The sequence below is a fragment of the Euleptes europaea genome, chromosome 6 (genome assembly GCF_029931775.1).
Source record: "Euleptes europaea isolate rEulEur1 chromosome 6, rEulEur1.hap1, whole genome shotgun sequence".
NCBI classification, from domain to species: domain Eukaryota; kingdom Metazoa; phylum Chordata; class Lepidosauria; order Squamata; family Sphaerodactylidae; genus Euleptes; species Euleptes europaea.
In genome coordinates, this window is record NC_079317.1 from 97,930,977 (window position 1) to 97,955,830 (window position 24,854).

The 24,854-nt window shown below is 42.4% G+C and overlaps 1 protein-coding gene across 1 annotated transcript in view; it reads left to right on the top strand.

Moving 5' to 3' along the window:
- Window positions 1–24,854, top strand: part of IGHMBP2 (immunoglobulin mu DNA binding protein 2) — a 97,330-nt gene that overhangs the window by 1,774 nt on the left and 70,702 nt on the right. Inside the window, exons 2-6 of the mRNA XM_056851976.1 lie at window positions 4,118–4,290; window positions 10,959–11,151; window positions 13,278–13,375; window positions 20,933–21,096; window positions 23,247–23,447. Of these exons, the coding sequence (XP_056707954.1) occupies window positions 4,118–4,290; window positions 10,959–11,151; window positions 13,278–13,375; window positions 20,933–21,096; window positions 23,247–23,447 (829 nt within the window). The remainder of the gene's footprint in view (window positions 1–4,117; window positions 4,291–10,958; window positions 11,152–13,277; window positions 13,376–20,932; window positions 21,097–23,246; window positions 23,448–24,854) is intronic.

The window sequence follows — 24,854 nt, forward strand, 5'->3', positions numbered from 1 at the left end:
ATGCCTGCCACAGTTGGTGGCGAAACGTCAGGAAAGAAAATTCCAAGACCACGGTTACACAGCCCGGATAACCTACAAGAACCAATGAACTCTGACCGTGAAAGCCTTCGACAATATTATGATTTTATGTTTCTTTTAGCTTTTTTAGCTGATAGTTGTATTTGTACTGTTTTTTCTTCATTGTAATATTGGATATGCCATTAAAGGTTTATTGATTAACAAGTGCAAAACAACAAACAGTTACAGTGTGAGATATACAGTAATAGGCACAAGCTGTTTCAGCAGTAAACAGCTCAAACAAGCACGCTGGCGGTTTCCAAAAAAGACGTGAAGCAAAGTCCACTTCAGGTAGGTGAGTATGATGTCACGTTCCAGTATTATAAGGCTTGCTGCTGCAACACCGCAGGCAAAGACGAAAAGGAAACGCTTGTTTGAGCTGTTTACTGCTGAAACAGCTTGTGTATATTGCTGTATATATAATTATACATATGTTTGTCACACTGTAACTGTTTGTTGTTTTGCACTTGTCTTAACTTTAAATATATGCTTTTGATAGTCTTGATTCCTTTGAGCCTGCCCTGTTTAGTTCTTACAACCTCCAGGTACTAGCTGGCGATCTCCTGCTCTTACAACTGATCTCCAGCCGATGGAGATCAGTTCACCTGGAGAAAACGGCTGCTTTGGCAACTGGACTGTATGGCATTGAAGTCCCTCCCCAAACCCTGCCCTCATCAGGCTCCGCCCCAAAACCTCCTGCCGGTTGCAAAGAGGGATCTGGCAACCCCCCCTGCCCGAAATTGTGTTAGTCTTTAAGGTGACGCTGGACTCTTGCTCTTTTCTAGTGCAGTGAGATAGAGACTCTAGCCAGCAATGCTCTCCATCCGTTTCAGCTTCCTCTCCAGCTCATTTGTCAACCGGGGGAAGGAGCTTTATTAGAGGATGAGGGGAGCAACCTTGTCTATTCCCTCCCCCCCCCCCCAGTCCCTTGTTCCAAAATGTTACCAAGGCTTCAACAGTCACTGTCAAGATCCCTCCCTGCCCCGGTTATGGGCTTTAATTTACAAGCCACAAAAAGCCTATAAGAGCATATCGAACCGATGAATTTGTAATTTCTAGAATTTTCCTATTTGTAATTTCTAGAATTTTCCTATTGGAAATCCATTCAAGGAACACGTCTCCCTAGTAAAGGCTGGGACCACTCTCTGTATGGAGGACTGGCAAGACGTACCATTTCCCATGTTGCTATCTCTCTTTCAGCTTCTAGCAACTTTAAAATTTAGTGTGACCTTAGTGTGTTTCTGTGGCTCAGCTAAAACATCCTGTATGGTGGACATTGCCAAAAACAATTTCAAAGTTAATTAGCCCCCCTCTGAGCTGCTTCACACACACACACACACACAGTATTTTGGAATGCAACTGGATCCATTGCAAAAGGAGGGAGCTATTACATCACATGGAGAACTGTCACATGGCAGCATTTCTTTAGCAGTTTAATATATGTTATAAAGGCTTTTTGACTTTTACAAAATGTTGCCTTTTTGTGATGCCATAACAGATGCTTCAGTGATGCACAGTGGAGTAATAGGACGGTTTCCAGCTTTTCAAAATAAGTCTTTTAGCCACTAAGATTTAACCATCAATGCTTCTTATATGTTAATCTGTAGTATGCAGGGACCCCCCCCCCAAAGGATCACTTATATAACATGAAAGAAAAACAAGAAGAAGATGGCATCTGATGAAATGGGTACTGGCTTACAAAAGCTTCTGCCACAATAAATTTTTTGGTTTCTAATATGCCACAAGATTTTTTGTTGTTTTGTTTGCAGCAGTCTTACGTAGCTACCGAATGCACATCAGTAATATGAATATCACATATGCCGAGAGGACAGGTCTCAGTTAACACTGTTAATTAAAAATGCAAACGCTGCATTATTCATTAATTCCAATCTTGTAATGTTTTTAACAATATAATGAGGTTGAAAATGGAAGCCTCCTATCTCATTCACTGACACTTTATAGGTATCTGGCTCCAATGTACACATGATGTGTGCTGTTGCTGTCCCGTATATTTCAGTGGAGAAGATGCAGTTTCATGCACACAAGAAGTACTATAATGTTAAGTTGTAGCTGAACCTTCCACTGAAGTAAATAGGAAAGAATATGTGATCATTGTACACATCTGGTTTAGGTCAAGTGTATCTGGTGGGGAGGGCTGTGGCTCAGTGTCAGGTTCAATCCCTGCCATCTCCAGGGAAAAAAAATAGATCAGGTAGTAGGTGATGTGAAAGACTTCTACCTGAGAGCCGCTGCCAGTCAAGGTAGACACTATTGACCTTGATGGACCAATGGTCTGATTCAGTATAAGGCAGCTTCATATACGCACCTTTTCATTTTCAATTGTATACTGATACCTCAAAGGGTTGGATACTTTCCTCCCCTTCTTTTCCAAGCGGGTGTTGTTGTCAGAATTATAGCATTCTACCAACCCAGGCATAAACATTTGGCCGGAGAGTTTCCAAATTCAGCACAGGATAAAGCCCCTGTCCTGATGGTCCGAAGGAAGAATTCTAACAGGTTCACTGCAGCAGCATAATGTGAGAAATCCATTAGAGGCCCTTAAGACCTATCATCTGTGGTGTACTATTGCCAGTTCACTTGGTAAGTATTCAGAGTATAAGCAGAGGATGTCATAACATTTCCTTGCATCATAGTAGAAGCAACTGTAGACTTAGGTGCTTTGAAATCAATTATTTGGAATTGGAGTTTTGTTTTACAGTTATTAAATAAAAGGAGCATATTGGTTTTATTCCACGTGTTTGAGTTTACTGTCTGACACCTTAACAGTTATTTAAGGGAGTGTATCTTGTAATACTTGTTGAAAGATTTAAAATCATTACCTGAAGAAGTGAATGTATCAAAACAATGAGACCTCTAGGCTAAGGTCAGTATCCAAAGAGGTGTGAGATCAATTCCACACACCCAGAGGGGATCTGAACTGGTTTCTGTAACAGTAGCATGAAGCCAGTTATTGATGCAAAGTATTTATGGTTCCCTAGACCCTGGAGCCTACAGCAAAGAGGGAGGGCAGCCTCTTTAAGGTGCTGCACTCTACAGAGAAGACAGCATGCCCATATTTATTACTCAGGGTTGCCCTTGAAGTGAACTTTCAGAAGAACTTTTATTAAAATACAAAATGGCTCTTGTAGCGTATTTTAAGACGATACTTAGCCTCCATATATATATATTGATACCTATGTGGTTACTGCTGGTGACCAGATTTAGTATGCACAAGGCCCTGGTCTTGGTGGCTAAAAGGTAGAATGTCTTCTAGAAATTTCTGGTTGCACATGGAAGAATGTAGAGCATCTGTCTGGGTATTGCCAGGTAGTTAGTGTGTGGCTTCCAAGCAAAGCTATGTTTGGACCCCTGCAACAGCCACATTTTTTTTTATTACAAAGACCATGTTCCAGCCCCACCTGTGCAATACTGTTCATTACTACAAATATATCTTCTGGTTTTCTTATATTTGCCATCTCTTCGTTATCTTTGCAATTGTATAGCATGTAAGCATCATACCAGTGCTAGTACTAGCCTGATACTGAAGTGGAACTGAAAGGAAAGAAGGGGGAGGGGAGAGATCTAGCAAGGTAGCAACCCACTTTCCAAATTATTTAGATAGATGTAAGACTACTGAGGCTCGGGTATTAGTTTACTTGTCTCTCTGGTTCCTTCGACTCTAGGGGGTTACGGCAAAGAGGGAAACGGCCTCTTAATGCTTGTGGGCATTGTGTGGCAGGGGGATCTATGTAGTCTTCCTCCTCACCACAATCAGATACCACTGGGTAGATGAACATTAAACTGGCAAACTTGTAAAGAGGTCCTAGTAACCCTCCACCTTTGGAATAAGTCAAGAGATTGATCTATTTATCTATGTCTCAAAAAACATGAGAGCATTCCTACGTTGTTTCACACTTTTGCATGTCCTGGACAGTTTTTCATAGCTGTCACCAGCTCCACCCTTGACATTTTTCACCTCAGTTTTTTGAGGGCAGGGCCAAACTTTTTAATTGTTATAATTCACTTATCAGCCATTGCATTTTACTTCTCTTCTTTCCAGGGCATGGCAGGAAAATATCTCCCTGAAAGAGCTGCAACGCAGAGGGGTCTGCTTGCTGAAGCTTGCAATAGCCAGTCAAAGGACTGGGTTGTATGGCCGGCTGCTTGTAACTTTTCAGCCTAGAAAGCATGGCTCGGAACTCGCAGAGCTGCCTTGTAACCGTTTTGGGCCTGGTAAGTAAGTACCTGTTGACTTAAAGGCTAAGCTTAGCTTTGACTACTGAACACAGAGGTGCATCGCAAGTTCTTCTTGCAACATCAGTTATGTCACAGTCTTAGAATTAAAGTGTGCCTGTAGCATTAAGGAAACCAGGCCTGTGATTAAAATCAAATCCTGGGATGGATTGGTATATCATCTTGCTTTAAAGCTATAATAAGGAACCCACAAAACTGTCACTGAGGTAATAATGGTAGCTAAACCTTTGGGCCGTGAAAAAATTTCCTATTCGTTAACAGTTCAGTCATCTAATCATGGAAGTAGCCCACGGATTGATACCACTACAGTCAGTATTATTCTGTGGGATGTTAATTATTATGTTCCTACATTTGAGCTTTCTCTCTATTCTGTAAATGTCCCAGAAAACTTGGAAAAGTTGCCGAAGGCCATTCTTCAGGTTAGTGCATTTAAAGTAATAAAGGCAAAGTTCTACTAACTTTAACGAAATACTGTGAAATTTCTGTACAGATATTAGAAGTCAGCTGATTATTTTAGGTCAGTAGAATGTAGTTCAGCCTGACCTGGATAGCCAAGGCTAGCCTGGCCTTGTCAGATCTCGGAAGCTAAGCAGGGTTGGCCCTGGTTAGAATTTGCATGGCAGACCAAGAAATACTAAGGTCGCTATGCAGATGCGGGCAATGGCAAACCACCTCTGAATGTCTCTTGCCTTGAAAACCCTACAGTGTCGCCGTAAGTTGGCTGCGACTTGGCTGGGAAAAAATGTAACTCAGACTGATGGAGTACTATTATGAGAGCTGTAAGAGGTCTAAGTGGGTCTTGTGTGTGTTTGTCCATATTAACAACTGGCACAGCGTGCTGTGCGGAAGGCTGGACTGTGCTAGGTTGTGTGGTGTTTGCAGTGGAGGAAATACAAGGGCAAACTTTCCAATACAGAACGACTGGCTGGAAATAGCTAAAACTGATACGTATTCTTCTCTCTCATTTGAATAATGAATGAAGTTTCATACTTTATTCTGGCTCAGGATTGTGAAATGGAGGAGGCGGCTATAGCCCATTAAGGTTCATACTGAGAGTTTTAGAAAGACCTGATGCTACCAGTATAGTTGGCGTGTCTCTGGTTTACCAAGGCAGTTCTTGCCTCATCCTATCAAAGACTTCTCTGTTAAAATGGCTATTCCTTGTTTAAAGCTGATCTGTAGAACAACCGTGCATTATGGCTCCAGAGTCCTGTTTCTGATGTACACATTTATTTGTATTTTTAACCTGGTGGTCCTTACGTTGCTGTTTTAAAAAAGGAAACAAGACTGAGAGTCTTTTGTAAACCTTTTTAAAGCTTTCAAATGGAAAGCCTTTAAATTAAATCTGGCTCTTGACATGGAAACAAAAAAAGCTACGTAGGCTTTCCAAGATAAATTGCACAGTTGTGGGTACTAAATTGCCAGCATGCTGACTCAATAAGACCTCTTCATATGTTGTTAAGCAGATCACCTCATGGGCTGTAGTCAGAAATGCTGTGTGCTGTGAATCTGACCCAGTATCCTGGCTGCTTTGTTACACTGGCAGGTCTCTGAGTCATTGAGCCAGTATTTCACAGTTAAACAAACTAGTTAAGAAATCTGCTCTGCAAAAAAATTTTAAGTGCTGAGGCCTGTTAAAAAAGAAAACTGTGCAGTCTCTCTGTGCGCTTTCGCACCTCCCTGCACCATTGTCAGGATCATGGTGCACATGGAGAAGGGGCTTCAGCATTCCCCCCTGCACCATTTTCCTAACCTGAAACCATCCCAGGAAGGTGGTATTTGGGGAAACTGACATGTTCCCTGGGAGTTTGCTGAACTGGTCCAGTAGGACCCCCCAGGATTGTTTCAGGTTAGGAAAAGGGGTGCAGGGGGTCAGGCTGAAACTCCCCCTCCCTGTGTATGGTCCTAATCCTCACTGGGTACTGCACACAAAGGAACTGAGAATCTACAACTGTTATGTCTGATTCTGGTCAGGGACCCAGGCCCAGCCTATATACTCTGTAACATGTGATCTGAAAGGCTGCCTACTCTCCCCCCCTCCCCCGAATTTGGAGCATGCTTTGTTCCTCTTTCATCTTCCACTTGAGAGAGAGGGAGAAAAACCTATTCATAACCTTCAGAATCTGTCTCTGTGTACAGTATCCAAAGGGCATCTTCTTTTCACCCTTCCAGGAGGAGGAAGGGAACTCCAAGAGGGGAGAGGGAGGAAGGAGAGAGACAGGCAGCCCAACCCAGCAATCTGGCAATATACTGTGTGGTGTTCAGACAGTTATGAGCTTTGAAAAGAGCCCCTAGAGCCTTTAAAAATGCACCATCTCTCTGCACACTGGTTCTGCAAAAGCATTTCATTTCTAAAATGTGACTCTAAAGCCAGCATGAGCTACAGACATTGTCAGTTGAGTTCATAATTGCTAGGGATGGAACATTATCATTTATGCACAGCTGAGTTTTTCTCTTAATAAATATTTCAGAAAGTAGAGGGAGGTAGCAGGAGAAAGGCAGAGTGAAAGTAAAATGAAAATTGGGCTTTACTATAGTTGAAAATGAGTGACATTTACTTAAGGGCAGGTGACATTTCTTAGAAGATTTAAGCAGAGTAGATTGAGTAGATTTAAATCACAATTTAAATAATCAGCTTCCTTTCTTTATTTCTTTCAAAAGAAAAAGAAGAACAAGGGGGGAAAACTCAAAATCCAGCAACAAAAATAGAATTTTTTTTATAGAAAAAAGGTATGCATAAAATAGAGGCAAAAATATAACAATAGTCCTGGCAGAGCTACACATAAGTTTCTATAAAAGGTTTCCAATAAGTCCATATACAATTATCATCTATATTCCATGCATTCAAATACTGATAGAGTTCTAAGGTTCTTAATCCACTGATTTATTGGAGATGGGCTTTGGTCTTTACAATGTTGTACTATGAGTCTTTTGGCTGTAGTAAGAACACATAGGTTCCATTTTCATTGACCATCGGTTAGCCTCCAAGAGACGGGCAGATAGTTTAAGAGTACATAAGCATCCTCAAAAATCAGTGAACATTCTGATACAAAATTGATATGAAAAATAACTTCTTCCCAGAAAAACCGAATGACTGGACACATGCAAAGCATATATTTAAGGGGTGCATCCTGTGAGCTATAATGCCAGCAGTTATATGCTTTGCACAGTCCTTTGCTAAAGGGTCACTGTGGTGTACAGGACATCTTAAGATCCATGGAGAGAGTAGGTATAGCCCATTGTTTTGGCAAAATAGGACGACCTAGCTCCATATCCTATTGTTTTGGCAAAATAGAGCAATCTAGCGTCTTATTCCATTCATTCCTGAGACTCTGCATATCATATTTATTAATGGACATCAAATATTTCTAGACAAAATATTGTAGGTTTTGTTTTCTGCATCGATTCAGTTAGAGCTTCCAGGAGCAAAGGGGACTCTGAGACGCTTAATGCTGCAGGGCCATATTTAGATACCAACAGATGTTGCAGTTGTCAACCTCTATTGGATGGCAATAAGTCGTATCTAGACCTCAGCTAAGAAAATTACAAATACTCATCATCATAGTCTATCAGCTGGTCCAATGTAAAAATCCTCTTATCTGTCGGCCTTTCATAAAAAAGATTCCTTTCCACTTTTTAGGTCTCGATTGGACCATAATGTTAATTCAGCATGTGAAAATGGATCAAACTGATATTGTTGTGACATTATGCACCACTGTCTCTCGCTGCAGAAATTGCAGGAGGAATGGGATCCACTCTAGCATAAGTAGACCCTAATGCGTTCCACTTAGAGAGGGGCACCAGACAAGAAGCCTCCAAAAGAGCCCAAGATGGATAGTCCAACTGCAAGCAGCAGTCCCGATAATTAGTACAAGTTAACAGATATGCCTGATGATATAAATTAAGATCAGGGAAACCAAATCCTGATTCATTAAACAGAAGTTTCATTCTCTTTAAAGAAATCTGAGGCAATAAGGAACCCCACATAAATTTCCGAAACAAAGTATTTTATTAATATATCTGCAAGGTATATAGAAGGCAGTTGCACATAGAATATAAATAATCATAAGTATAATATTTATTTCAAGTGTATTTGCCCCATAAAGATAAGTTTAAAGTTGCCCATCTGTCCAAATCCAAAGATATATCAGCAATTAACTTGTTACAATTTAGAATAATTATCTGTGTCATATATCTAGGAATCAGTATTCCAAAATAAGTGATAACATGAGGGTACCAGGGAAAATGTCCATAGGCAAACACATTCTGTGATATATTTTCTTCCGGTTGCATCAACTCAAATTATGCTCAGTTAATCGAATACCTAGACAAGTTTCCAAAGGAATGAGTCGTATTCGTAAATGTGGGAATGGAAGATGGAGATTGCTTTAAATAATATGAGATCTGATCTTTATTTCGCAATCTGATCAGTGACCAGCCTAAAATTATCAGAGCCTTGCCAAGCTTGTATAAATCATACTCTAGTCTATGTGTACCAATGTTGTAACAACCTTTTGAAGTCTATTAGCAAGAATAGCAGTTAATATCTTATCTACATTCACATCAAAGAAATAGGTCAAAAATGTGCACACCGATTATGGTCCTTGTCCAGTTTTGGGGTCACAGCGATATAGGCATCATGTAACAATCTCTATCAGCCAGACTCAAAAATCTCATTATACAATTGGTAACTTTTGGAATTTAGAAATCTGAAATGATTTTATGCCAGTCAGTAGGCAACCCATCTGGTCCTGGGGAATTTGCCATTATTCATATTAATTATCACTGCTTTTATTTCATCCATGGAAGATCAAGGTGAGAGAAAAAAGTTTCCAAATCTTTTTTCTGAAATTGTTTTGTCTTTACTGTACAATTCAGAATAAAGCTTATAAAACTGTGAACTTGTTTCAGTAGAGGCAGTGTGTATTGTATTCTTCTCATGTTCAATCAAAGGAATATAGTTCTTTTGCTGTCTTAAACAACAGCTTTTATAATGATTTGAGACACCCAACCGCTTAGCTTTAAATCACTGGTATTCATAAACTTTGCTGGTACCGCAGTTACTTTCCAAACCAGGAGGTATTCTTACTTATCATCATATCATCAATAGTTTAAAAAAAAAAGCCTGAACAGTGTTTACATTAAAACTTGGTATATTTTAGATCTATAAATATGAGTGTGAGTATATGAAACATTTCTGTTGACATCAAACTCCCAATCATTTATCTAAATCTGGATGCTTATCTAAATCTGGCTTCTGGGTAAATTTTTCCTAATTCTGGATAACCTAGGATCAGAGCCGGATCACAGTGCTCCAGATGATCACTTCTAGCTGCCTTGAATTATCTGTCTTTTTAAGGAGTTTCCTGTTTCCAATTTTGTCCTCTGTTTTTGTTGTGATTGAAAATTTGCTAGAAGTCTCTCACATTTCAGTTCAGCTTTACCTGTATTCTTGAGCATCTAGGAGTTATTGTGTGTCTATGCTTTAGCACTGAAGAATACCCAGTCCACTGATACGTATTGCCTGTGGCAGTATCAGCTTTGGGCTGTAGTAATGAAGATTTCTCTGGATTTCCCATTGGTATTCTGGGATCTAGAGAGGGACCCATATAAAATGTAAAAAGAAAATAAGATAGCCCAGTTACTTTTAGTGAGGGATCCTGTTGAGACACATACTGGTTTTACATGGATACAGAAGCCAGCTTCTAATGCTTGTGACCTTACTCTGTCTGCACAACACTGAAATTGGGAAGGTTGTGAGGCACATCAAATGCTTGGTAAAATTATGAGTGTATGGCAGACCTGATATGTTTTCCTCCAAAGGGCTTCCCAGCATATAGATTTACTGCACAGTCTTTCATTTTACTTGAACAGCATCAACTTGTATTTGTCTGAACTACTGTCTTTGCTCTGGCTTTTGAAAGAGCCCATCTGTAAGGTTACCTTTAGGTATTCTGAAATATTGAGGCAAATCTAAGAGGAAGTTAGGGGTGCCAAGATACACTTAAATTAAAGTGACATTGTTTAGGTCCCATGGCATGCCTAGTTCTCTATAATCTGCATCAATGAACTGTTTGTTCAATCAAGTGCCAACCAAGTCCGCTAGGAAGCATATTGTTATATGAAATCAAGTCAATTTCTGCATCAGTGCAAGGCAGTACTTTCTCTTTTAAGGATGTATTCAAGCTGCCATTTCCCCATGTTCTTTATTTGACAGTCTTGAGCTAATATAGAAATACAGGAAGTAGTCGGTAAATGTACCTTTAAAACGCAGGTGGGTTTCCAGTAGGATTCATGCTGTGTCTTTCAAAGCAGTGGACCAGTATGGGATGAAATTTCAAGATGTGAACTTGTGCACCCAAAATAAAATTATGTGCTTTTCTGCTTTGTTTTCAAGGGGATGTTTTGCAGTGGATCTTGATGGGGCTAGTGGATAAGTGGGAGGTGCATGGGAGTCCTGAGAGATGCAAGCAGGCAGCTGTGCAGACCTGGACAACTGAATTGTACAGTCTTGTGGTGGGGGGAACTTTCAGCAAGATGTATCATCCATTCCTGAGAAGTGGAATGCTTAATTGTAGTGTTTCTACTAAAGCATTTTCTGTTCTGTGCTCTGTATTTTCCTCTCTGTAATGATTTCTCTTCCACAGGTGACATTGTCGGACTGTATGAAATGGCTGGCCAAGGGGATCAGCTGGCCACAGGAATTGTCACCCGCATGGCCCCCAAGTCAGTTACAGTTGCAGTTGATGAGCCTCAGAATAACCTTGTGAGCTTGGACCAGGAGAACTCTTATCGCCTGCTGAAACTTGCCAATGATGTTACGTATAAGAGGCTTAAAAGGTAAATGTAGGTATTTATTTATGTAGTGAGAACATAAGAAGGAGCCCATGGCGCAGAGTGGTAAGCTGCAGTACTGCAGTCCAAGCTCTGCTCATGACCTGAGTTTGATCCCAACAGAAGTTGGTTTCAGGTAGCCAGCTCAAGGTTGACTCAGCCTTCCATCCTTCCAAGGTCGGTAAAATGAGGACCCAGCTTGCTGGGGATAAAGGGAAGATGACTGTGGAAGGCACTGGCAAACCACCCCATAAATTAAGTCTGCCTAGTAAACATTGGGATGTGATGTCACCCCATGGGTCAGGAATGACCCAGTGCTTGCACAGGGGTCCTTTGCCTTTACCTTTAAGAACATAAGAAAAGCCATGCTGGATCAGACCAAGGTCCACCAAGTCCAGCAGTCTGTTCACACAGTGGCCAACCAGGTGCTTCTAGGAAGCCCACAAACAAGACAACTACAGAAGTATTATCCTGCCTGTGTTCCAAAGCACCTAATATAATAGGCATGCTACTACATTTATACCCCATCTTTCTCCATCAGTGGAGACCCCAAATGACTTATATCATTACTCTGTCCTCCAGTTATCCTCACAACAACCCTGTGAGGCGTATGACAGACCCAAGGCTACCCAGCAAGCTTCCATGGTAGAGGGGATTCAAACCTGGATCTCCAAGTTCCTAGTCCAACACTTTAACCACTATAACTTTAACCACTTTAGCAATACAGTTCTAGACTTCTGATGTATTTAATAGAGAATAGACAATGCCTTTGCAATAGTTGTAATATCTTCTAAAGTCCTTTCAAAGTTGTAATAACTAATGAAGGGGATTACTTGGTTCCTTCTCCTTTATCTCTCCCACCCCACTGCAGGACCACAAGCAGTGTGGAAGTGTTCACAATGCTATCTCTAGTGTTTGAATATTTTAATCCCTGTATTTGTAGTCAAGTGCTTTCTTAGCTCAGTACAGATGATGCTGGGAGATCTACAACCCTGTCTTCCAGCCATCTTTTGAGGAACAGTTACAGCTGGAGTCGAGATCACAGCCACATTGAGAAGGGTAACGAAGGTTAATGCTTTCACCGCTATAAGCTTTTGCAAATCAAAATTGTGTCGTTACAATCTTTTAAAGAAAAAGAAAAGGGCAAAACATGGGTACCCATCTATTTTCCTTCGAAAGGCTAATGGCCATGCTGGGAACATTGTTTTGATTTGTGAAATTGTGCAGGAGTGGAAGAGTTCGACCATTTCTCGCCCTTTGCAGCTCCCATCTGAGTCAGGTCTCTGCACAACTGTAATTTGACATTAAAAGACTAGCAGACCTGTGACTTTGTCATGTCTAGTTTGACCCTTTCTCAGTCTCATGTTTTGAGCTGGGAGAGGATTGTCTCCTTGCAGTCCTGTAGACTGCAAGAGGTAAAGCGACACCCAACACTGGAGTCTTTTTTTAAATAGTAGATGACCCACGGTAAGGAAAATAGCTGGGCCAGATACAGTGTGTAGATGCTGCTCTATTTGACTTGACTTTACTGGGCTTCTACGTGGCTGCCTGACTTCCCCAATTTTTGGTGCTGGCAACTGTTTTTAACAATGGGAGCTGTGTTGACTTCTTCAAGGGATGCAGCAGTTTTACCATATAAGCCTTGCTAGAAAGTTCTTATGCTGTGGCAGCTGCATATAGTGTTAATCTGGGTGATTTTCCCTGTTAAGACTAGACCTTATTAAAGCAAGTGATCTCCAGGTGGCCAGATGGCCAGAGCAGCACCTTGAGTTCTGTATTTGAAGAAAGATAGCCATTTTAGGGTTATTTATTTATGGCATTTAAGCTATGTGCATCTATTGGTTACTTGAAACTGGAACACACTGTGGTGTGATCGTGTGCATCGGCATGAAGAGCTCTGGGCTTGCAAAAATAAATGAAATATTATTTGGAGAGAACATGGAGTGGAACCTGATGTATCCCCACAGTTTCTAAAGCTACAGAATGCTAGAAAAACCTCTATAATGGTTCATCCTTAAATGGAACTACATAAATTCTCTGTAGTGATTTGGGATGTTACTATTTCTTGTTGTTTTTTGAAGCCTTTAAAGGAATTCTCTTTAAGAGCTCCTTCTTTGTATTCTTTTTGGCAGGGCTTTAAACACACTCAGTCAGTATCGCTCTGGCCCAGCCTCTGGTCTTATTGATGTCCTTTTTTGCTCTTCTGAACCCAGCGACTCCAGTGATACAAGTAAGAACTTTGTCTTTCCTTTTTGGATGTAGGTAAAACCATGTGAAGTCATGGCAACTGAAGCACTCAGAGAAGTCTGTGCTTTCCCAACTGGGATATTGAACTCATTCGGTGCCATCCTAAGCAGAGTCACATCCTTCTAAGTCCATTGGTGTCAATGGGCTTGGAAAGGTGTAACTCTGCTCAGGATTGCACTGATAGTTTCTCATGAGTGCTGCTTCCCCAAATGCTTTGAAGGAAAAAAAAAGGCAAACTGAGGATTTAATTCATTGCTGGCCCCTCTGCCTCTTTGCCCCCTGCCCTTTGCAGTAGGATTCTCCCTCCATTGCTTTCACGCTTGCTTTCTCGCTTGCATCTATGCAAGTGCTTTTGAAGAATGTCCATGTAGCCGGGATCCTGACATCTGCATCAGTGCTCTCAGTGTATTCTTACAATCAGTAGTCAGCAACTAGACCACCCCACCCCATCTGTTCCACTCCGGTGGTGTACATTGATGCTACCTGTTAGCCATCAAGCGGTAGGGGGGTTGCTTATATGTTTCCTGGCAATCGCATATAAGGCTTCCCCTCTTTTTCCTTTCCAGTTTTTCCTTTGCTGAGCTATGCTATCTGTGGGAATAATGCTAGGGGGACCCACAGTTTTCATCGTTGGGCTGGCTGGCTACTTCTACCCACCATTTGCTGGTCCTATGCAGGTATCGTAGAAACGGTCCCTGAAGTTGTAATCAAAAATTTATGGAGAACAGGCAGGCAGTGGTAGTTAGCCAGGATGATTGCACGCTCCGAAGCTGAGGCCCAAGCCACCAGCCACTCATACTGTCCCGGCTTTATTTATTTTAATGGGACCCATGCAAATATCCATGATAGTGCTCCACAGCCACAGTGCCATCCTGTGCAGAGTTGGTTTCAAGGGGAAAAGACTGGAGTAACTATGCATAGGGTAGCACTGCCAAACGTAAACCTTCCCGTTTTTGTTAGTTAATCTTGCCCTCAGGAGTCCCCAGTGCCATTGTGCACAAGTTCTGCTTTCAAAGTGTGCCGTAAGTTACACAATATACTAGGTCTTAAATTACAAATTATGCATTGTAGGTGTTTTTCTTACTGTGCAAACAACATAATCCAATTGTTCTTATGAAGAATACCTGGAAGAAAAAGGTCACAGTCACATAATATCCCCTTACATGACCAAGACTTGAAAACTAATAAACAATGCAGTCATACCACCTTGTCTAGGTTAGCCACTGGGGAAAGCTGGTGCATGCTTTGTTATGCAAGCATTTGTCAGAACGTTTACAGTTTGACTACAAGCAATCTGCATGTTCAAAAAAAAGCACATGGTATAGCACTTGTGGAACAATTTCAGTCAAAATGCAGGTAGGGGAATCATATTTTACTATTTCCTCATGTTAAAAAAGCCAACCTAAACACAGAAAGCTAGCTCATGAAGGAGATGGTTAGATGGAGCATGTAAAACCTATGCAATAATAGGTGGTAACCACCAGATGTCAGCATTCTCCCATGAGCAGTATATATGTAGCAATGCTGTTATCACTCATTCTTTTCTTGAAATGAAATAACCATTTTGTGAAGAGTTCTATATGGTGGAACTACTTGTGTAACTCATGCTGATGGGAATGTTGTGGTGCTGTCAAGGAGGATCGGCAGAGTTTCATTTGTAGTGCTGGTGGTTTCCATATAGAGAGTGGTTTCCCCGTTGTTTGAGCTGCTGCAGATAAAGTGCAGAGACAACACAGCTTCCACATGGGAGGTTTCTCTGCCCCAGTACCCCAGCAGCCCCCCTCAAGCCACCATGGCATTTGCAATTCCCCCCCCCCAAAAATTGGATCTAGAATATTGTTACAGCAATGTACCGTTGTAACAACAGATCAAAAAGCTTCTGTGAATTCCCAGCTTTCATTTTTTTAAAAACAGAAGTCTCTAGCCCAGGGGTCCCTGACTTTTTTGAGCCTACAGGCACCTTTGGAATTTTGACGCACGGTGGTGAGTGCAACCACAGAATGGCTGCCGCAGGAGGTGGAGCCAACCACAGAATGTCAGGGAGTGAGGTCTTGCATAACCCTAATAGTGGCTCTTCAACATTTCAAGCAGAAGCTCTGTTTAACAGGATGCCTTTTTAAATGAACATTTAAAACATTTTCTTGCATACACATAGCAGGTCCTTGTGCTGTGTTAGCAGCTGCTGCCAAGGCAGCTTTTTAAAAATCTGCTCTATCAGAAGCTCTGCTGGGCAAAACCCCTACCGAGACCCATCCACTTTCTAAAAACAATTGGTGGGCACAAAGGAAAGGTGTCATGGTGCCATGTTGGGGACCCCTGCCCTAACTGTTGCAATTGGGCTACGTCACTGAGATTTACTAAACAAAAGAGCCATAAAATTCAATCTAAATCCCTCTTTTCAGCAAATTAGCTTTCACTAAGTTTTAAGGATCCATCTAGTTAGAGAACCCACCAAGGTAGCTGAAAGCATTAGCTTTGCTTTCCAAATTTCTTTCTGAAGGAAGATGCTTTTCCTTGGGTCAATTTTGAAAGAAGTGATGCCCTTCAGAAGGGAAATGCTCATAAGCTCTCTGTTCTTTTATTCCTTAAATAATTTTCTCTGTTTCAGGCATGCTTCTCTTGCCCTCCCTTTATTAAAGCAGCCAAGGATTTTGCTTAGAGGCAGGAAAGGTTTAGTTTGCTGGACTCACCAGCATTTGTGAAACAAGCTGCTAATTTAAAGAAACCCTGGTTTATTATTACAAAGGCACGCATGATATATTCTGTGAACGTATCAAACAGTACATATGAACACATGAAACTGCAAGACTATCAGCCTATCAAGGTCAGTACTGTCTACTGTGACAATCATCAGCTTTCCAGGGTCTCAGGCTGAGATCTTTCCTATCATCTGCCCTCTGATCCTGGAGATGCCAGGGCTCCAGCCTATGGCCTTCAACATACAAAGCAGATGCAACCACAACCTTTCCTTCTTCTGAGCCCTGGCTCAAAACGCCCTGTACAAAACGCAGCATACAAACAAGGATAAAAGAACATAAAAGATACTGCAGACTTGGCCAACCTGAGAAATCAGCAGTGGCTGAACATGGACTGACACAATCAGGACACAGGGTCTTATTCCAAGACACTGAAAGACTGGACAATTCTACCAACTATTTTGTCAGATTGCACAGAGAAGCCATTGAAATTCATAAACATCATCACAACTTTAACAGAAAAGAAGAGAGTTTAAGAATGAATAAGGCTTGGCTTCCTGCCCTGAAAAACCTCCAGACCAACAAAGGCTACAGTCAACAATAGCCATGCAGATTAGCTTTGGATTTCACACATTACCAGATCATTTCAGGATACAATGCTTCCATATTAACATACCAAACTCTCATTAGTACATTATCTTGATACTTACAGGACAATGATTAGCACATTATGCCTGCAGGACAGTACTCAGCTCAAACCCAACCTCTCTGACTCTTCCTACACACTTGACACTGAGAGACACTGTCCTTCAGTGTTGCTACTCTGAAGATGCCTGCCACAGCTGCTGGCGAAACATCAGGAAAGAAAATTCCAAGACCATGGTTACACAGCCTGGATAACCTACAAGAACCAAACAGTATATAATATTTGGAGTCTTGCATGAACTGACTGCAGGAGTTCTCATCTCCATCCTCATAACAGATACTCAAACTAAACATTTATTTATTTACTTCATTTATACTCTGCCTTTCTCCCCAGTGGGGACCCAAAGCGGCTGACATCATTCTTCTCTCTTGCATTTTGTTCTCACAACAACCCTGTGAGGTAGGTTAGGATGAGAGAGTGTGACTGGCCCAAGGTCACCCAGCGAGCTTCCACTGCAGAGTGTGGATTTGAGTCTGGGTCTCCCAGATCCTAGTACGTCACTCGAACCTCTACACCACACTGGCTCTCATATCTTTAAGCCCTAATATTTAAATGATTTTAAAGTAAAAGCTTTGATATAAAGTATGGTGACAAGTCTTGGGTTTATTTGGTTGTCAAGACTTTTCAAGGTCTGGAGGAAATTGGGCCTTGAGGCACTCTTAATTGTTAAATGCAATGTAAATGCATTTTTTTTAATTGGACAGCTAATGTTTAAAATGTTGGATGGTAACTTTTTGAGTTCTCTAAAAACTTCAGAAGAGAAGCTGATGTTTCACAGGGTCAACCTTGCCTTTATAATAAAAAAAAAGAAAGATTTAAGCAGCGTTTGTTACTTGGATTTGAAAGACCTTTCTGGCAGCTGAGAGAAAATCAGCCCGGGCTGTTGCACGTAGCTTTTTATTAGATTCTTTCTTTGAACACCTCTGCTTGAAGAAGAGTTCTGTAATTTAGAAGTTTGCTTCCGGCAATCTAAAATTATCTAGTCCACTAAATATATTGTTGAGTGAGATCATCACAGTTAATAAGAACCTAAAATAGCAAGACTGGTAGAAAAATCAGTAGTGTTAACAATTCTGCACTTCCTACAAAACAGTGTCAAAAACAGTTTCCAGTTAGTCATCACAGCAGAAGTCTAGAAAGCTGAATGGGCCTGGAGACGGAAGTATTCTGCTGCTGCTTGAAATGGGATGGCTCCTGGCAGCCTGGCTGAGCAAAGGTGGCACTGGTGCCCCTCCTGACGTGCCAGCTCCTTGTGGTTACTGAGGCTTTAAATAGCCCATTCAGTGTCTTTTGCCAGCCTGAAATTGAAAATGCCTGTTCCAAGTAGCATTTGCCAAATACCAGTGAGCAACAACGCCTACTTACCAGCTGCCCCTCTTTGTAAAATCTCCTTCTTATTTTTTTAGTTGATTTCCCTTGGACCTTGGCGACCAAATGTTCCTCTGCTTGTTGCTACAGTGCTGCCCGTCAAACGAGCCATGAAATAAGGCCCAGAGCTAGAACCCCTTGTACCATTTGCGGTTGAAAAGGCGAAGCTGGGATAGATAATTAAAAAGAGTGCCGAAAATAGGAACCCCTGGAACGCTCGCTTGTCCAAGGGTGAAGACGTGCAAAACATTTTAGGGCGGCAAATCTGCCCTGGAAGTTTTTGTCTCTGGATTAACTGTCCAGGGATGAGGGTTTTCAGTTTGAGGTTGATGTGGGCTGTTCGTGGTGGCTGACCACCATCCATGACATCACCAAGACATCTCCCCCTGCTGCCCTTGTCAAATCCCAGGAGCACTTTTGAACAAAAGAGTTTCCTTTTTTCCCTTTAAATTAATCAGGGACACATGAACAGATACATGTTCACAGATTAGGAGGCAGCAAGGCAACTGAGCCACTTTTCTAGTTAGTAGTATGGGTACCCTTTCTGCTGCCAGACTTGTTTTGCCAGCCGCCATGGAATGTGCTGCATGTTCTTTTGAATGTTTATTTATTATTTAAAAAATTTCTTTGTCACCGTTATTCCCAGTTCAGGGTCCCCAATGTCTGTCTTTGAGCCTGACTAGATGTTACAAGCGACATGAGTTTACCACGGGGACTTGCTGCTACACTGTAGATGTTAGTTTCTATTGACAAGTCGTGAGTAACATTGCAGCAGGGCTGCCGTTTGGATCAGGACCACCGTGCAAGAGAAGGAGGAATTTCTGTGCTATATTCAGTGGCTGAAAAGCCTATGGACCATGGGGAGGCGTTATTGGCTCCATTGGGAGATACCATGTGCTGGCTCCCAACGGAGCAAGTAACACTACCCCCACAGCCCCCAGGCTGTTTCAGCAGCTGAAAACAGCTCATGGGAGAAGGTGGACATTCCTCCCTCTAATGCACAGTGGTCTCAATCTGAATCGGACCCTGCTGCACTGTTACTTGTGAGTTGTCAATAGGAGCTAGCAGCTACAGTATGGCTGCAAGTCCCCATGGTGAACCCATGCAGTTTGTAACATGTAGTTAGGCTCTGAATCCCCAGGTAACTCACAAGTGCTTTGGAACTGTGTAGAACTCCCAATCTCCCCTTTATACTATGGTTGCAATGATATAGGGATGAGTTCTGGATACTCCTTGTTGCTCGAGTAAAACATGCAAATTGCTAGAAATATCAGTACTAGAATAATGAGTAGATAATGTTGACACAAACACATTGTGTACTTGTTGGGAACAGCAGGCAAATGTTGGACATTTTTTCTTAAGAAGTGGACATTGTTTATTTTGTTCTGTCAGTCAAATAAATGGTATCCATGCAGATATTTCCAATGTCTTCTAAAAAAATATTGAAAGGTTGATATAAGGACCACATTGGGTTGGATCCAGTGATCCATCAGCAGAAGGCGCTGACAGATGCTGATCTGTCCTTTTGTTCCCCTCCCCCTTCAGCTCTCCTTTTTGACCCCAGGAAAATTGATACCTAAGGTCAGGGGAGCAGCATGGACAAACTGCCACCAGGGGTCAGAGGGCTGAGCTGAGGAGGGGGAAAGGGATAAAATTAAGACTTCTGCTGCTTCCCTCAGTGGAGCTGCCAACAGAAGAGGCTGATTTGGGGAAAAGCTTGTGGTTCTTGTGACCAAGGGTTGCTGGATCTGACCAAGTCTTGGATGTATTTCATGTGTGATTCAATTAATCATTTTTATTGACATAATAACCACATTGTCAGATGCTTTTGTACAGGCACCTTAAAGGAAAAATCATGTTTCATCATAAGCTGACAATCAGTTAAAATCAGTATATAACGAACATAAAAAAAAAATCTCATATTTCAAACTAATCCATCTGGACCCTTTAATACACATACACTGATACATCTCTATGGTCACCATTCTTGTCCTATACCATCCTTCTCTCTCTCTCTCTCTCTTAATCATTTTTATTAAAGTAGGGCATATGTAGGAGCCCGTGGCACAGAGTGGTAAGCTGCAGTATTGCAGTCAAAAGCTCTGCTCATAACCTGAGTTCAATCCCAACGGAAATAGGTTTCACGTAGCCAGCTCCAGGTTGACTCAGCCTTCCATCCTTCCGAGGTCGGTAAAATGAGCTTGCTGGGGGCAAAGTGTAGATGACTGGGGAAGGCAATGGCAAACCACCCCGTAAACGTAGTCTGCCTAGTAAATGTTGGGATGTGACGTCACCCCATGGGTCAGTAATGACCCAATACTTGCACAGGGGACTACCTTTACCTATAGCATATGTGCTTTGACTTGTTAATGAAAGACAGCCCATTTTACAAGTTCTCAGGAAGATCATGATGGCCGTGCTGTAAATGGTGCTGTGTCTTTTTTAAAATGAAGTCTGGCATAGTTTCTTGACTTTCTGTTTCCAGTGGTGGCTTACTGAGACAGATTGTTTCTGAAATGCAGATATCCCAGTCTTCAAATTTTGTATCTGTCTTTCATAAAAGAAGTATGGTCTCAGTGAGGGCTCACAGTGGGGATCCTGACTTCCCAGAGGGTTAACCAGGATGTTTCCTTTGTTGAAAAGGTGATTCCTGCCATCTAATGCGACAAGAACAGCCTCTGGTGGGTACTGTTGTGCTTGCTTTCTTGTGCAAATGTACTTTGCTGAGAACTGAGATCTGAACAAATGCTCCTCCTCCTGCTTCTTACAGGGCTGTTGAAGTTCTGTAATGAATCACTGGATCCCTCCCAGAAGGAGGCTGTTTGCTTCTCGCTGGCACAGAAAGAGCTTTCTATCATCCATGGGCCACCTGGAACAGGCAAAACAACAACTGTGGTAGAGATAGTACTACAAGCTGTGAAGCTAGGCCTGAAAGTGAGTAAGTGGGTATAAATTCTACGGAGTTGTATGATTCCCAATCAGGGTGATGACTGTGTGCTGTCTGAGGTCTGGCAGCAACTCCAATCCCAGAACAGAGGAGGCCACTGCCCTCTGTGCTTGTATGAGTTGAGGGCATAGCTCATGCTTTGCATGCAGAAGGTTCTGAGACCCTGGAGAGCCACTGCCAGTTGCAATGCAATAAACAATATTGGGTGAGGTAGATCAATGGTGTGACTCAGCTTCATACATTCATTTGGGCCAGTTACCCATATGCTACTCGGGTTCTTTTACCTGGAGATATCAGGGAGTGAACATCTTTTCTTCCCCCTTGTCCTTCCTCTACAGAGCTCAGAGAAGCATCCATGGTTCCCCCCCCCAATCCCCCATTTTGTCTCCACAACAAACTTGTGAGAAAGGGTAGCTTGAGAGGGGTGACAGAACCAAGGTCATTGAGTGAGCTTCCTGGCAAAGTGGGGATTTAAGCTGAGGCTTCTGATATCCTAGTCTTGACACTAACCACCACGCTTACACTGATATGGGACCGGCGTGTGTTCTACCCTTGAAATCCAGCCTCTCCCTATGTGACTGATCTTGGGAGTCTAAGGGAGAAATCCTGAGCAGGTCTACTTGGAAATAAATCCCATTTAATTATTAAGACTTACTTCCAGGTAAGAGTGCATAGGATTGCAGCCAGAGTCTCCAAAGATAGTTGTACCTTTCTCTCATTGATTACAAGTCCTCAAGGAGGAGCAGTCGTGTGTGTGTGTGTGTGTGTGTGTGTGTGTGTGTGTGTAAAGTGCTGTCAAGTCACGGCCAACTTATGGCAACTCCAGCAAGGGGCTTTCAAGGCAAGTGATTAAGCAGAGGTGGTTTGCCATTGTTTTCCTCTTCAGAACCTTCCTTGGTGGTCTCCCTTCCAAGTACTGACCCTGCTTAGCTTCCATGATCTGCTGAGATCGGGCTATACCATGCTGCCTTCCCTCCCAGAAGCAGTCTTACCACTTGTATAATTTGATCCTATCCATGCTGCATCTCACTACAGTTTCTGTGCCAAAATGATAGATCACAATGGGTAAGCAAGAGTCCAATAGCTTCTTAAAGATGAACAAAAATTTTGGCAGGGTATGAGCTTTTGTGAGCCACAGCTCACTTCTTTGGATACCAAAATGAGCCAAAGTGTGTGTGTGTGTGTGTGTGTGTGTGTGTATAAAGTGCTGTCAAGTCACAGCTGACTTATGGCAACACAAAATGTGTCAAAATGAGCATCAAAGGAACTGGATTAACAGGATGAAGCAGTGACCGAATTCTTGTATCGGCGCAGTATGTAAGCATTTTACAATCTCCATTGTATTTGTTCCCACCACAGTCCTGTACACTGGATAGCTCTCTTCTTTCCAAGTGTATAGTTTGAGGAATGGATCAAATAGGTTACAGGATGTTTCCGAGGTAACAGAATGGTTTGGGACAGACCTGGTATTTAGACCCAGATTTCAGCTCTGCTGAAACATCTTAACTATTGATTTAGGCTGTTCATTTTCCTTACTGAGCTTGAGTTGTTTTGCAAAACTGAGAGAGCTCTCTGGGTTTTCTGAAGAGGGAAACTAATGAGGAATCCATTCCAGACTACTATGTTCCAGATTGTTTAAGGTTGTCAAGCCTTCTAAGGGTCAGTTTCTGAGACGAGCAGAGCCTGGGAGTTGAAGGGTGCATCCTGGCACTTCAATGATGGCAACCTTGCCAGTCAAGGGAGGAGCATGGCTTTGCCTCATGCCGCAGAGGATGGAGCCTGGTGGATGTGGGGTGGTAGATGAGTGATAGCAGAATCTCAAGCCAAGCAGAAAGAGCCTGCTTGCCTCCTTGAGTCTGATCTCTCACCCTAGGATTTTCCCTTCTTTCCTTGGAAAGCTTGAAAAGGCCGTTAAACCCCACCACCTGAAACTCCCCGTGAAACCCAGAGACCTGTCAACCCTAGTAGTGTTTCCCCTCTGACTCAGAAACAGCACTTTAAATGCAGTTTTTCCCTTCACGGCCATAAACGGCCCCCACCCCACCGCCACACGCATCCTGGCCCTGATGCCTAGGCTGTCTCTAGCTCAGCTTTTTCTTGAAGCCACATTAGTGGAGATCTCTCTGTTCCCTTCAAGGTCCTGTGCTGTGCTCCATCTAACATTGCCGTGGACAACTTGGTCGAAAGACTCGCTGGCCATAAGGAACGGATACTTCGCCTTGGTCACCCAGCTCGCCTCCTGGAGTCAATACAGCACCATTCCTTGGACGCAGTCTTGGCACGTGGGGATAATGCCCAGATTGTAGCAGATATCCGGAAGGAGATAGACCAAGCGTTTGTATGTGTTGCATTCCGTTTCCCACCATCTGCTATTTTAGCTCGACAGCAATTCTAAATGCGTTGCCAATATGTGTCAGGTGTCTAGAAGCTTGCACAATCCATCAAGCTATGTGGAATGCAGAGCACTATGTGTTCGGTCTTTAAAAGCAGCAAGTACCTAATTGCAGAGGCCCTAGATGTTGCTAGGTGCACATTCCAGTTTAGGGTCTCCTTAAATGTGACTCCGAGGTATTTAAAGGAGCTACACTGCTTGATTGGGTTGCCAAGTATACTCCAAGATGATATTTTGGGCTTTTTCCTGAAGACCATGACTTTTGTCTTCTCGTAGTTAATATTAAGGGCCTCTTCCTTGCAGTATGTTCCCAGTTTTTGCAGCAACCTTCTCAAGCCAACTTTAGTAAGGGTAGCAAGTACCTAGGCTTTGTTGTGAGGGAAAAGGCTGGGGAATTATGAACAGTGCTGGGTTGTGGGGTCAAAACCAGAAGGTAATTGGGTGCGAGTAACAGTGGGATAGAACTTTGTCCCTTTCTGGACATTTTCCCACCCCCACTGTATGTTTGCATGGGAGAAATTATGGGAAAGTGTCTCACTCATTGAAAGATGTGGCAGTGCAGTTGTGAAATTTTATGAGAGCAAAATCTCAGATCCTGGAGGGTTGAGAACTAAGCCCCCTTGCTCCAGCTTTCCCCCTTCATGAGCTTGCATTGTGCATTTCAGAATGGGAATAAATCTTTTTGTGTTTCAGACCCCTAAGACACAGATTCCTCCACTGAACTTACCAGACCTTCCCCTCAACTCAACAGAGGCTCTGCCATCATTGCTTCCCTCCGCCCCACCCAACCCTTGCTCTCTTGCTTGTCTTTCCCAAGAAGCGAACTGTCCATAATCTATTATTATTATTTAAAACATTTATTAGCTTCCTTACAGAGCTCAAAGTGGCTTACAATATAAATAAATAAAATACATAAAACAAAGCACTATATACACACACACACACACACACATATATATGTGTGTGTGTATGTATATGTATATTTATATATATGTACATTAAAAATATAATGTAGGAAGCTCAGTTCCTAATTGTCAAGTTTGGACCAGGTACGCCCAGGGTATAGGGTTGTCAACCTCCAGGTGGCGGTTGGAGATCTGCTATTACAACTGATCTCCAGACAACAGAGATCAGTTCACCTGGAGAAAATGGCTGCTTTGGAAGGTGGACTCTATGGCATTAAACCCCATTGAAGTCCCTCCCCTCCCCAAACCCCACCCTCTTCAGGCTCCACCTCCAAAATCTCCAGGTATTTCCCAAGCTGGATCTCGCAACCCTACCTGGGGAATTTGATTGTTGGATTCATTGGAGCAGCTGGGGAGATCAAAAGGTGGGAAATCTTCCTTACTGGAA